The sequence below is a fragment of the Lathamus discolor genome, chromosome 5 (genome assembly GCF_037157495.1).
Source record: "Lathamus discolor isolate bLatDis1 chromosome 5, bLatDis1.hap1, whole genome shotgun sequence".
Lineage (NCBI taxonomy): Eukaryota > Metazoa > Chordata > Aves > Psittaciformes > Psittacidae > Lathamus > Lathamus discolor.
The window spans coordinates 111577972-111590579 of record NC_088888.1 but is presented as its reverse complement, the minus strand read 5'-3'; the positions used below and the strand labels follow the sequence as shown (position 1 = coordinate 111590579).

The following is a 12608-nucleotide window of genomic DNA, read 5'->3' as shown; positions in this document are numbered from 1 at the left end:
CGGCGGCGGCGATGGAGCCCGGCCAGGGCCCGGCTTGAGCCGCGATGCGATGGAGAAGCTGGCGGCGGGGCTGGCCCGGCTCCGCTGGAGCCCCGCGGCGCTGCCCCTCGACGCGATCGTCAGCCAGTGCCGGCTGCCCACCCTCGTGTGCCTGGGGCAGGGTGAGGGGCGCCGGGGCGGGCTGGGGGGCTGGGGGTGAAGGGTGGAGGGACGAGGAGGAGGAGGGAGGGCGGCTGGAGCGGTGGAGAGAAGGAGGGAGGAAGGATGGAGAGGTGAGGAGGAGGGAGGGAGGAAGCCTGGAGTGATGGGGACGAGGAGGGAAGAAGGCTGGAGGGACCAAGAGTAGGGAGGGAGGCTGGAGTGATGGGGAGGAGGAGGGAGGGAGGCTGGAGTGATGGGGAGGAGAAGGGGGGAGGAAGGATGGAGAGGTGAGGAGGAGGGAGGGAGGAAGGCTTAAAGGGAGGAGGTTGAGTGGGAGGATGGAAGGGTGGGGAGGAGGGAGGAAGACTTGAGAGTGAGGAGGAGGAGGGAAGGAAGAGGGCTGGAGGGGTGGATGGTGGAAGGATGATGTGGGAGATAAGAAGACTGGAGGGGTGAGGAGAAGAGGGGAAGTCTAGAAGGATGGGGAAGAGGAAGAAAGAAGGCTGGAGGGAAGGGGGGGGGACTGGAGGGGTGAAGAAGAGGAGGAGGAAGGAAGGCTGGATTGGTGAGGAGAAGGTAGAGAGAAAGGCTGGAGGGATGAGGAGGAGGAAGGAGGACCACCAAGGGGACTAGGAGAAGGGAGGGAGGCTGGAGTGAGAAGGAGGGAGGAAGGTTGTTATGTTGATGATGATGATGATGAGGGAGGGAGGGTGGAAGGCTGCGGGCCAGGAGAAACTCAGTGTGCGTGTGTGTGTGGAGGTCCCTGGCTGCCCCTGGTCCCCACCTGCGCGCTGGTTGCCATCCTCACCCTTTCCGGGCGCCACGCTGGAGGAGGTGGCACCAGGCTGGCAGGGGCTTGAGGCCACCGTGTCCCCTCGCCGCCCTCCCTGGGACACGGCCTGGCCGGGAGGGGGCCGGGCTGTGACCGCCCCACGCGCGGTCTGGGTGGGGAGCAGGGGGGTGCACAGGCTCATCCTGGGGTGCCCGTGCAGGATGTGTCCCCTCCGGAGCGGGGTCCATCCCTCCGCAGCGGGGGGGGGGGGGGGCGCTGGTGTGGGTGCCGGGGGGTGCAGCAGCGGTGGGGGCCCCCGGGCTGGCCCCGGCTCAATAAACTTGTTGTTTGCGGCGGCCGCAGCTTTTCAGGGGGGACAAAGAAATTGTTTCCTGGGCAACTGGTGGCTCTTGGCAGCGGGAACCTGCTCATCCCGCCGCCGGTTGTCCTTCCATCCGCCCGTCCCTGCTTCCACAGGGCGGGTGGGGGTGTCCTGGGGATGGTGACAGCCCCGTCCCCCGGCAGGCGAGCGCGTGGAGGGTGTCAGTGCCCAGGACGTGCTCCTGGTCCACTCGTGCCGGCAGTGGACCACGGTGACCGCTCACAGCCTGGAGGAGGGACACTACGTCATTGGCCCCAAGATCGACATCCCGCTCCAGTACCCAGGTGGGGTGCGAGGGGTGAGGACAAGGGTGCCGGGCTCCTTGGGGTGAGGACGAGGGTGTTGGGGTCTCTTGGGGCAGCAGGGCTGGGACCCCCACGCTGCTCAGGTGGCTGGATGGGGGGTGCTCCAGGATGGGCTGGCCTGGGGAAGCGGGTGCTCTGGTTTAGGGGCTGCTCTCAGCCCCTCCTGCCCTGCCAGTGCCCAAAGCTGGGGGGCTTCAGAGTGGGGCTGGTGGGGATGGAATGGGATGAGATAAAGACACTGGTGGGGATATGATGAGATGCAGACAAGGACAGGATAGGGCTGCAGACAGGGTATAGGGGCAGGGATGGGGATGGGATGGAATGGGATGGGATAAGGACACAGGATGGGATGAAGACAGGGACAGGGATGGAGACAAGTGCAGGGATGGAGATGGGGCTGAGGATGGGAGAGTGTTGAAGATGGGATGAGGAAAGGGACAGGGATGAGAAGAGATGAGGATGGGGAAGGGATGGTGACAGGGAGAGTGATGAGGATGGGATGGGCTGGGGAGGGGGTAGGGATAAGGATGGGGACAGAGGTGAAGTGAGGGTGGGATGAAGATTGGGATGTGAATAAGGATGGGGATGGGACTGGGGTTGGGGCTGGTGATGCAGACGAAGGTGCTGAGATGCTGGCGGCCGCCGTAGCAAGAGCCTTAATGACCACTCTAAGTGCTCGCCATGTCGGTAATGAGCCCTGCTAATGAATAAATAATGGAAAATGGAGGGGGGGAGGGGGTTAATCGCCTGTCCCGGGGGGGGGGGGGGTGGGGGGAGAAGAGGGGAGGGGGGGGGCACTGTGTTAACCTGCTTCTGGGGGGGGGGGGGGGCGGCGGCTTGGCCTTGCTGGAGCTGCCCTGGCATGTGGAGCCCGCACCGAGCCTGTGTCCCCATCACTGCGGCCCCAGCGCCGCTTGGCACGGGCTGGCGCTGGAGCCGGTGCCGGGGGATTAATATTCCCGTCAGGTCTGTCCCCGCCGAGGCGATGCCGATGGCGGCAGTTTTGCTGCTCCAGCCTCGGCCTCTGCTGCTGTCCCTGCTGCCCAGCCCCGTACCAGGTCTCCCACCCAAGGCAGGAGGCGGGGGGGTGGTGGTGGTGTGTGTCACAGGGCCCTGGTGGGGCGCGAGCAATGGGGGGGGGGAGCAATGGGGGCTCCACTGGCTCTGCCCTGGGTGGGTTCCTCCGTCCGTGGTGCATTTCTGTGGCTGCTTTGTGGTGGCTCCTGCAGCTCCAGCAGTGCCGGAGCGGCATGGCCGAGCCAGCCCGTGTGCTTTGTCCCACCCAAACCACCCCATTGATGCTGTGTATGTGGGGCAGAGCTATGGGGCTGCTCTGGCGTCCGTGTGAAGCACTTGGACACCCTGGGTGAAGGCCACAGAATGTCCCCCTCAGAGTGTGATGGGGACCTCAGGGTGTACTCAAGGGTGGCTGCCCCCCAATGAAGGGCCATGCTGAGCCAAGCACTGGAGACGGGCTCCTCTCACCACCCTGGGTTTGGCTGTCCCATACAGGGAAGTTCAAGCTGCTGGACCAGGACCGGGACATTCGTGAGCCCGTGCAGTATTTCAACAGCGTGGAGGAGGTGGCCAGCATCTTCCCAGACCGCATCTTCGTCATGGAGGCCATCACCTTCAGTGTGAAGGTCGGTACGGGGGCAGCAGGGAATGGCAGTGGGATGTCAGGGGACACTGGGGGTCAGTGGTGGGACAGCGAGGGATGCTGGGGGGACATCGGGAGGGGTGGTGGTGGGACATCCCCGATAGTGGTGCGACATTGTGGGTAGTGCTGGGACATCAGGGGGTGATAATGGGATGAAGGGAGTGGTGGTGAGACATCACCAGAGGACAATGGGACAGCAAGGAATGGTGCTGGGACATCAGGGGGTGGCGGTGAGAATCAGGTGATAGTGGTGGGACATTGGGAGTCAGTGAGGAGACATCAGGAGAGGACAGTGGGACATGAGGTGTTCAAGGCCAGGTTGGATGAAGCCTTGTGTGGGATGGTTTAGTGTGAGGTGTCCCTGTCCATGGCAGGGGGGTTGGAACTGGATGATCTTGAGGTCCTTTCCAACCCTAACTATTCTATGATTCTATGATGGTGAGACTTCATGGGCTGGTGGTGGGACATCAGGGTATGGTGGTGGCACATTGCAGGGTGGTGGTGGGACTTCAGGAGACGGTTGTGGACACTGGGGTGGGTGTTGGGACAAAAGGAGTCAATGGTGGGGCAGCAGGACAGCAAGGCATGGCAGTGGGACATCAAAGGTAGTGGTGGGACACGTGGGTATGGCAATGAGACTAAAAGAGGGGTGTGGAGGGAAAGCAGAGGTTGGTAACGGGACATCAGGAGAGAAGAGTGGGCCAGCAATGGGTGGTGGTGGGATGCCAGGGGATGGTGGTGGCACGTTACAGAGCAGCAGTGGGATGTCAGGGGACAGTGCCGGGGTCCCATGGTGGGGCTGTGCCGGGGCAGGTGGTGTCGGGGGAATTCAGCGAGGACAGCGAGGTGTACAACTTCACGCTGAACGCTGGGGACGAGCTGACGCTGATGGGCCAAGCGGAGATCCTGTGTGCCAAGACGGTGAAGGAGAAGTCGCGCTTCAACACCATCCTGCGGAAGCTGGGCAAGGCGGCGCCGGCAGCGGGCGCCAGGCAGGTGAAGGGCAAGATGCCCTGCCTGATCTGCATGAACCACCGTACCAACGAGAGCCTCAGCCTGCCCTTCCAGTGCAAGGGCCGCTTCAGCACACGCAGCCCGCTGGAGCTGCGCCTGCAGGAGGGCGAGCACACCATCCGCAGCATCATCGAGAAGGTGCGGCTGCCCGTCAACGTGGCCGTGCCCAGCCGCCCCGCGCGCAACCCCTACGACCTGCACGCCATCCGCGAGGGCCACTGCTACAAGCTGGTCAGCATCATCTCCAAGACCGTGGTGCTCTGCTGCATCCTCCGCCGGGACGAGCTGGTCCCTTTCCACTTCCTCCTGCTGACCGACATGCCCCGCTTCCAGCTGCCAGAGGGGCTGCTCGCGGGGGACCCGCAGCTGGAGAAGCTGCTGCGGGACAGCGCCGCGTATTGCCACGACCGCTTCAACCCCGACGAGTACTCGCGGGCCGTGCGGGAGGCCAAGCCCGACTTCCTGGAGGAGTGCGCCAGCCCCCGGCGCCTCCGGCTCTGCCTGCCCGCCTGCGCCCGCGAGGAGCTCAGCCAGCCCCTGCAGCGCCTCTCCCTCTGCTCCTGCAGCCCCGCGGGGCCCCGGGAGCCCACCGCCCGCTGCCAGGGACCGCGCGGCATCGCGGGGGGCGCCCCGCGCCCGCCGCTGCCGGACTTCCCCGACCCCGACCGGGAATACATGACCCCCGACTGGGCTGAGCCCGAGTTCAGGACTCAGGAGCCGCTGGAGATCCCCTACGAGGAGCTCTGGAGCAACCCCAGCCTGGAGGGCTGCTGTGAGCCGGGCAGCGCTGCCGGCCGCCAGGACCTTGTCTCCTTCGGGGTTGTGGCCCCGCTGGGCTCCCTGCACCGCCCCAGTGGGCCCGGGGACGAGCCCCGCGCGGGCAGCCCACCCCCGGTGCCACCCAAGTCGGAGGCGGTAAGAGCCACGCCATGGGGAACGATGCGCTTGGGGCCCCGCCCGCTGCCCAGGGCAGGGTTACGCTCCGGGATAACTGGGTAGCGAGCCCCAGCATGACCCCACCAGCAGCCTTGTGCCATGGGCAGGGGTGCGCAGCCCAGGGCCATGCTTCCAGCCCCATGGCACAGCCAATCCTACCCCCTGCAGGGGTGCTGCGGTGCTGGCCCCCGTCTTTGGGGTCCCTCCCCAGCTCTGTTTAGTCCTCCCAAGCCTCTGTGCTCCCTGGCACCACGGGGCACGTAGCTCTCCAGTGCTCCCCATCACTGGGGGGGTCCCTGAATCCTCAGGACACCCTTTTACCACGGAGTCCCTGGTTGCCCAGGGCTCTCCGCACCACAAGGTACCGAAATTTCCTGTGCTTCCCAGCACAGTGGGGTAACCAAATCCTCTGGGCTCCCCTGCACCATGGGGTATGCAAAATTTCAGCCTCTCACCTCCTCATCATGGGGTACCCAAATCCTTACCCGGGGTGCTGGGGTGCTGTTCCCTGCCTTTGGGGTCCCTCCCCACCTCTGTTTGATTCCCCAAACCCTCTGGGCTCCCTGGCACTACAGGGTACACACTTCTGTGGAGCTCCCCACTGGTACCCAGAGCTTCCTGGATTGACTGGGGCTGGTTGCCCCCAAAGCCCCCCCATCACCCCATCCAGCCACAGGGTCCCAGGGGCAGATTCCCATCACCGGTGACTGGGTCCTGACGGTGTGCACCCCCCTTCCAGGTGAAGGAGGAATGTCGGCTGCTGAACGCCCCCCCTGTGCCACCCAGGGGCGGCCGCCCCCCAGCACCCTGCAGCCCCCCAGCTGCCCTGCGCTGCTCGAAGCTGGCACCCACTCCCTCGCCCAGCCCCAGCCTCTCCTACTATTCCTCAGGGCTCCACGACGGGTGAGTGGTGCCGGTGTGGTCCGGGTGATGTGGTGGGGATGTGGCGGCGGGATGACACCCTGGGGTGGGACGTCCCCGCAGCAGGGATGGGGTGATGGTGATGCTGCTCTTCCTCCAGCAGGTCGGTCCCACGGAGCGGCAGCGGTTCACCCTCACCAGACGCCTATTCCCTCTACTGCTACCCCTGCACATGGGGCGACTGCAAGGCCGGAGAGGCCCCTGGGCGCCCGCTGCCCCCCGCCACGCTGCCCCCCACAACCCAGACCTCCTGGTCGGACCCCTGGGCGTACGCAGAGGCAGGCGCTGGGGTGGGCGGCAGCTGCTCGACCCCACTGTCAGGGGCTGAGCCCCCCCTGAAGCCCTATCGCAGCTGCCCCCGCCTCAAGCCCCCGCACCCCCAAAAGCGCTTTGCTCCCTTCGGGGCGCTCAACCCCTTTGCCGGCCCGGCTGAATGGCCAGAGAGCCCCGAGTGGCCCAAGCCGCCTTCAGCCCCGGCTGCCCCATCCTCATCCTCCTCGCCAGAGCCCTTCGCGCCCATTGAGGAACCAGTGCCCCCCCCTCGCCCACCCAAGGGCTTCGATGGGGACAGCATCGTCATCCATGGGGCGTCCCCGCTCTCTCCTGCTGTCCTGCGCGGGGCCGAGGGCAGTGTCACCCACCTCTACCTGGCTCAGGGTGTCATCGAGGTGCCACCAGCGACGCGGGGTGATGGGGGGGCCCCTCCGGCTGCCCCCCGGCCCAGTGGGGATAGCTCGCCCTGGCTGCCCCCTGCTGACCTCTCGTCCCTCTCGCTGGAGGAGGTGTCCAAGTGCCTGCGCTTCATCGGCCTCTCCGAGGACGTGGTCAGCTTCTTTGCCCGCGAGCGTATTGATGGGAGCATCTTCGTGCAGCTCAGCGAGGAGATCCTGGCCGATGACTTCCGCCTCACCAAGCTCCAGGTGAAGAAGATCATGCAGTTCATCAAGGGCTGGCGCCCCAAGATCTAGCCACACGCTGGGGACACCCTGGGCAGCCACCCAGACCATGGGTCTTGATGTCCCCGCTCCTGTCCCCTGCCACGCTCCGGTAGTGCCCACCAGCTGGGGGCTCCCCGGCAGCTTGGCCCCATCACGCGGCCCTCCCCCTTTTCTGTTTTAACACTGGACAGTAATTTTGGCCCAAATGGGCTGGAAAATACTGGAGTTTTCGTTGACTGGTTTAACTTAATCCTTGTGGATTAGCGTAATAAAGGTACAGGAGAAAAACGAGCCACCAGAGAAGGCCCTTGCTTGAGAGGGAAAGAGGCTGTCAGTGGGGAAGGAGGCTTTGAGGATCTCTCCCATCTTTGCACACCCTGCCCATCTCTTGGGATCTGTGATCCCCCTGCCTGGGAAGATGGTGCTCCTGGAGCTGCTCTGGGCTGCCTGCACCCCAGGGTGAGCTCAGGGATGGAAAGGAAGCTCCCCTGCCTGCTGGACAGAGCTGATCTTGGGGAAGGGAGGCAGAGACCTACCCTCAGGGCTGCAACCCCCAGCCAAAAGCACCCCACTCTCTCAATGGCAAGATGCCTCCAGCCCTGACTTCAGCCCTATAACCACAGCTCAGTCCCCACATGCACAGCCCTCCATGGGGCAGCAACCCATGGCCCTGCTCTCACAGCCAGGGAGCAGATCCGGGGGTTGCAGCCCCCCAGGGAGGGCTGAAGGCTGGTTTCCAGCTCCACAGGCAGTCCTGTGCCTCCCCCAGCAGGCAGCAAAACCAGGAGATGATGTCTCAGCCCGATTTTGGTTTTGGAGCCTTAGGAAACAAGCATGGATGTGGCATGAAGAGAGTGGCATCACCCAGCTCCTGGCCCCAGCCCTGTCCGGACGCAGAAGAAAGGCTGGAGCTGGGGAGGCAATGCACGGCATCACAGCAAGCCCAGGAAAGCGAGACCGGGCCAAGCTCTGAAATCAGTGACAGGTGCATGGAGATTTAAAGCCTTTTAGTTTAAACTGAGCTCTCCCCACGGGGGACGCTTCTGGTCTTTGGCTGCTCGATTTGCAATTACAGGCGGGTCCATCTGCCAGAATCACCCCGGCGGCAGTGCTCAGGGCCAGACAAAAGAACCAGAGGCTCCTCACAGCCCCTGATTGATGGCAGAGGTGACAGAGGAGGCCTTTGTTCCGCCCTGCCTCCAGCAACTGCCAGCAGCCCCTTGGTGGGTGGCTCAGCAAGCAAAAGCAGAGAGGACCCCAGAGGATTGCCTGAACGCTTTATTTCCGACTTGAACAGTTCCGTTCCTCGGTGCTGAGAGGCTGCTGCCCCAGCGAGACGGGAGGAGAAACAGGTACGGAGTCCAAACCCAGGAGATGGGGGCTTATTCTGGTGGAACTTTATGGAAAGGCAAGGCTGTGGGGCCAGTGCCATCCCGGGTGCAGCCTGCCCAGTGGGGAGCGCTGGAGGTCACAGCATGGAGGTGAATGCAAAAGAAACTCTCTTCCAGCAAGGAGCCACAGGCCCACGGTGGCACAGGACGGACATGCCCAACACACAGTAGCTGCTGCTAAGGCACTTGAAATGAGCAGAAGCCATGAGGCGATCCGCTGCCACTCTCCTTCCTCCCCTGGGTGCTTTGGAGATTAACCTACAGATTGGGGTATCGCTGGAGAGCCGGCGGCCTCAGCTCGAGCTGTCGGCGCGTCATGGGTGGGCGGTGTGGGGCCACGCTCACTGGTGGAACTTCTTGCTGGGGTTTTTGGCATAGTCCAGCAGCAGCTGGCACGGTGTGAACTGGCAGCCGTACACAGCCTCGTACTTGCGCAGCTTGTCCACCAGCTCCCTGGCTCCGTATGAGTCTGCGTACCTGAAGGGACCTGCAGGGACAGGGCGACGCAGCTGTGCCAAGGAGGCGAGAAACACCAAGGGCAAGAGCACTGGATTTGACCACTCCATCCTTCTCCAAAGGAGAGCCCCAGGCTCTCAGCAGGGCAATGCAGGACCTGGTCCCTGCCTGCCCATCTGCACCGAGCGGACACTTGACTGCTGGGACTGCTCCCTTGCCTCAAAGAGGGGAACGTGAGGCATGGCCCAGCAGCACTATCTCATGGCCCAGCAGCACTATCTCATGGCCCAAGAGCCCGTGGTACCCTTCAGCTGCAACCCCAAACTCAGCTCATGCCTCATCCATGGCCACAGCCACCCACCCAGGTTGCAGATGGGTCCAGGAGCACTTTGTTGATACTCTTGGCTGGGCCCAGCAAGCATCTTGGCCTGAAATGTGCTGTGCACCATGGCTGAGGTTGTCAGCTCAGCTTTATCTGTGTCCTGGGGCACAATTTCTGAATTCTATGTGCAGCAGGAGTAGCATTCCAGCAGTGCTGGATGTGTGCCTGCCCAGCCAGTCAAGTCGCAGTGGCAAGAGATGAGACACCAGAGCCTCATTTTCCACCAAGCATCATATGGCTGCAAAAAAGCAAGCCAGGGATTTTCTCATATTGCAGGGCTTTGCAAGTCCCCATCCCACCTACACCCCACAGCTATCAGGCATGGTCAAAGCCCGTCCTTTGAAGTTCTCTCAGGAAGCGCTGATGAGGCTGGGGCCAGCAAGGCTCTGCCTTCTTATTCAAACCTGAAGACACAGCAGTCCTTTGACCTCACCAGCCCCTGCTCTGTTAAACAGCTGTTACCCGTAGAGGAACTCCACAGGGTCCTTGCCAAAACATCTGACAGCAGCTCTCAGGCTCACTGCTACCTCTCACAGGGTGGGAATGCTGGAGCAACTTCTCTGGCTCACGCTTTATGTGGGAAAAGGACGCGTGGGCTTGTCAGACTGTGGCTCAAACCTGGCCTTAACAGCTGCCTTGCCTCTGGTGCTAGAGCTCACTAGGCAAGCCCGTGACAAAGCTGTTGAACCAAGCCATGCAGCCTAGCCCAGCTGAAACCCCTTACCTCCCAGGCACGGCGGGAAGCCCAAGCCAAACACAGCACCAATATCTCCCTCCAGGGGGTTGCTGAGGATCCCTTCCTGCAGGCACATGGCTGCCTCATTCACAAACCTCGTCACCAAGCGCATCTGGATGTCCTCCTCAGTGCAGCTGCAAGGAAAGAGCCTGTAAGGGCTGTGCAGGTAACAGGAGCTGGAGGGAGGAGCACACGATGCCAGCATGCACGGGAGACTCTCTAAAGCCAGGGGGAGAGGATGGGTGCTCACACTGGGGGTGTCCCTATCCACATGTGGATAAGGACTGTGCTCTGTGCCATGGCCCAGAGCAGGCACATAAGAATGGCAAAGGCTTGATCAGGTCAGGGGTGGGACCCAGCCCACACCACCACTCAAACACGCACAGCTACTTACACTTCAGGATTGGCTGGCACTTGGAACTGCGCTAAGACCTCGTCCATGGCAGAATTAACACTCCTGTTCTTCACCCCCTCCTGGTAAACATAAAAACCTTTCCCTGTCTTACGACCTGCCGGGCATAAAAAAAAAAAAAGACAGTCACATCCTGCCACACATCCCGTTCGCTCCCGACATCTTTGCCACTGATGAGCTTGTGACTCCTGCTGCTGTTAGCACAAGTAGATCCTTCCAGCACAGGCATCTCCTCTGCACATCATAGCAAGCCCATTTACTGCCTCACCAAGGACAGAGTGAAGAGGTCCCATGTTCAGCCAAATCCTTGACAAGATGTTGCCACTGTGCCAGGCCCTAATGTCTTCACTACTACTAGAGGACAGTCAAATAAAACCACAATTTCTGTGGCTAGAGCAGCAAAAGGACCCTGGGAGCAAGAGACAGAGACAACAAGATCTAAAGAGCAACTCTTCCTGCCAGGAGTCTGGTCACAGCATGCGTCACTGGAAGACGAGAACTATCATGGTGTATGTGCAGGTCCTACTGATGGACACTGCTCTGTTTTGGCATGCTCAGAGCCACAGCTGCCTCTGGCACCCAGCAGCATGGCTTCTATCATGTGGATGGAGCTTGTAAAGCTCAGCTCAGGGCTTGTTTCACCTGAGAACATTTATTTCCAACCACTTGCTCTGTGTCCTAGGGCACTAGTGCAGGTTTCAGGAAGAGGCCACAGAGAGGTTCATGAGATCTTGTCTGCTGCCTTTGCTTTGGGCAGCATCTCTGCCAGCTGCTGCTGGTTCTGCAAAAGAAGGTCTGGTTCCAGCCAAAGGTCTACCCAGGGTACAGCTGGGAGGGATTCCGGACCCATTTCCAGGACTCTTTATAACTGCTCACACCTGAAGGCAGAAGAAGCTGATGGATACCAGTGTTTTTCCTTGAACAAAGGCAAAATATGTTAAGACTAAAACAGCCTAGTGTCTCACCTAAGAAGCCTTTTTGCACCATGAGCTTGAACAAGTCGATGCTGCCTCCTCCAAATCGCTCACCAAAGGCCTTGCCAAGGTCCTCAGCCACGTGTGCAGCGACATCTACACCCACCTCATCGATCAACGTGGCAGCACCCACAGGAAAGCCAAAGGCTGTAGAGATGGTGTCTATTTTCTTTGGGTCAATGCCCTCCTGCAGGAATAGAAGGGGAAGCAATGGTATCTCTGTGCGAGTGTCCCAAAACCAGAGTGGGGCAGAAATCCCTCAATCATCTCGGGCCATGGACTGCAACCAGTCCCATTAGCCATTTAGTGACTGACACGAGCAGTGTCATCATGCTCACCCCATTCCTGACTCTCCCTGGTGCTGTGTAGGGAGGAGAGACCCTCATTACCACATCCCATCAAACCATAGCTCAGCCAATAGTGGCCTGAGGACAACCCCAAGGACTGGGGCTGGTTACCCACTCCCCTTCCTGGCCAGGCATGGGGTCAGCCTGGCCGAGGGTAAGGAGGAAGAAGAGTTTACATGACTCTGAGGCAGAGGCTCGGTAGCTGATGGGATACACACCTGGAGAACTCGGACCACTTCTGCCAGCATCGGTCCCAGGCACCTGGTGGTGTAGAAGCCAGGCCCATCCTATGAAGAGAAGTGAAGCAGAAAGGCAGGTGAGTACAAACTGCAGGAACACGGCCCCTCTTGGTAGCACAAGAACTGCATTTCATGGTCCAAGCTGCAGCTTAGGCATTGACACACAGGACAAGCACACTGAACTGCATTTCTAACAGTATGTTATAGACAGCTAGGACAGGTTTTTTTTTATCCTGGAGGGCTCCACAGTGTTTGAAGACCTCCATGAACTCACTCCCTGGAAGTTCTCACCAGAGTGTTTTTATTTGAAATAGTGCTTGGAGGCTCCAAACAGGCTGCAAAAGTCCCATGGCTTCACCAAGCTTCACCTATCAGGCTGACAAGGGAAAGGGGGCTCAGCACAAGCAGAACTGGCACAAACTGGTTGTTTTAGCTCTGAAATTGCTCATGAAATCAGAAAGCAGGAGACTACCTGAAAACTGCCATGCTAGGAGGCATGTGGGGATGAGGGCTAGAGAAGCAGCACTGTATCTCCACTTGCTTTCAGAGCACTTTTTGACAAGCCAGTTTTCCCAGTACCACTGGAGAGACCTGCTCAGCAC

The 12608-nt window shown here is 61.0% G+C and overlaps 2 protein-coding genes across 4 annotated transcripts in view; one reads left to right on the top strand and one right to left on the bottom strand.

Moving 5' to 3' along the window:
* GAREM2 (GRB2 associated regulator of MAPK1 subtype 2) lies at nt 1-7360 on the top strand. 3 transcript variants are annotated; one of them, XM_065682000.1, is made up of 6 exons: nt 1-161; nt 1439-1579; nt 3113-3243; nt 4074-5189; nt 5950-6113; nt 6235-7360. In XM_065682000.1, the coding sequence occupies exons 1-6, from the start codon at nt 50-52 to the stop codon at nt 7097-7099; spliced, it is 2529 nt and encodes an 842-aa protein (XP_065538072.1). In that variant the 5' UTR covers nt 1-49; the 3' UTR covers nt 7100-7360. The 3 variants fall into 3 exon arrangements, with proteins under 3 accessions (XP_065538072.1, XP_065538071.1, XP_065538073.1); XM_065681999.1 differs by having other exon boundaries at nt 6232-7360; XM_065682001.1 differs by lacking the exons at nt 1-161; nt 1439-1579 and adding an exon at nt 2208-2287 and having other exon boundaries at nt 6232-7360.
* Nucleotides 7361-8332: 972 nt separating this feature from the next.
* The window catches only part of HADHA (hydroxyacyl-CoA dehydrogenase trifunctional multienzyme complex subunit alpha), a 28101-nt gene continuing 23825 nt past the window's right edge, over nt 8333-12608 (bottom strand). The window contains exons 16-20 of the mRNA XM_065682002.1: nt 11986-12054; nt 11412-11607; nt 10429-10543; nt 10023-10168; nt 8333-8947 (exon numbers count right to left, since the gene is read on the bottom strand). Coding sequence (XP_065538074.1) covers nt 8802-8947; nt 10023-10168; nt 10429-10543; nt 11412-11607; nt 11986-12054 — 672 coding nt within the window. The 3' untranslated portion in view covers nt 8333-8801. The remainder of the gene's footprint in view (nt 8948-10022; nt 10169-10428; nt 10544-11411; nt 11608-11985; nt 12055-12608) is intronic.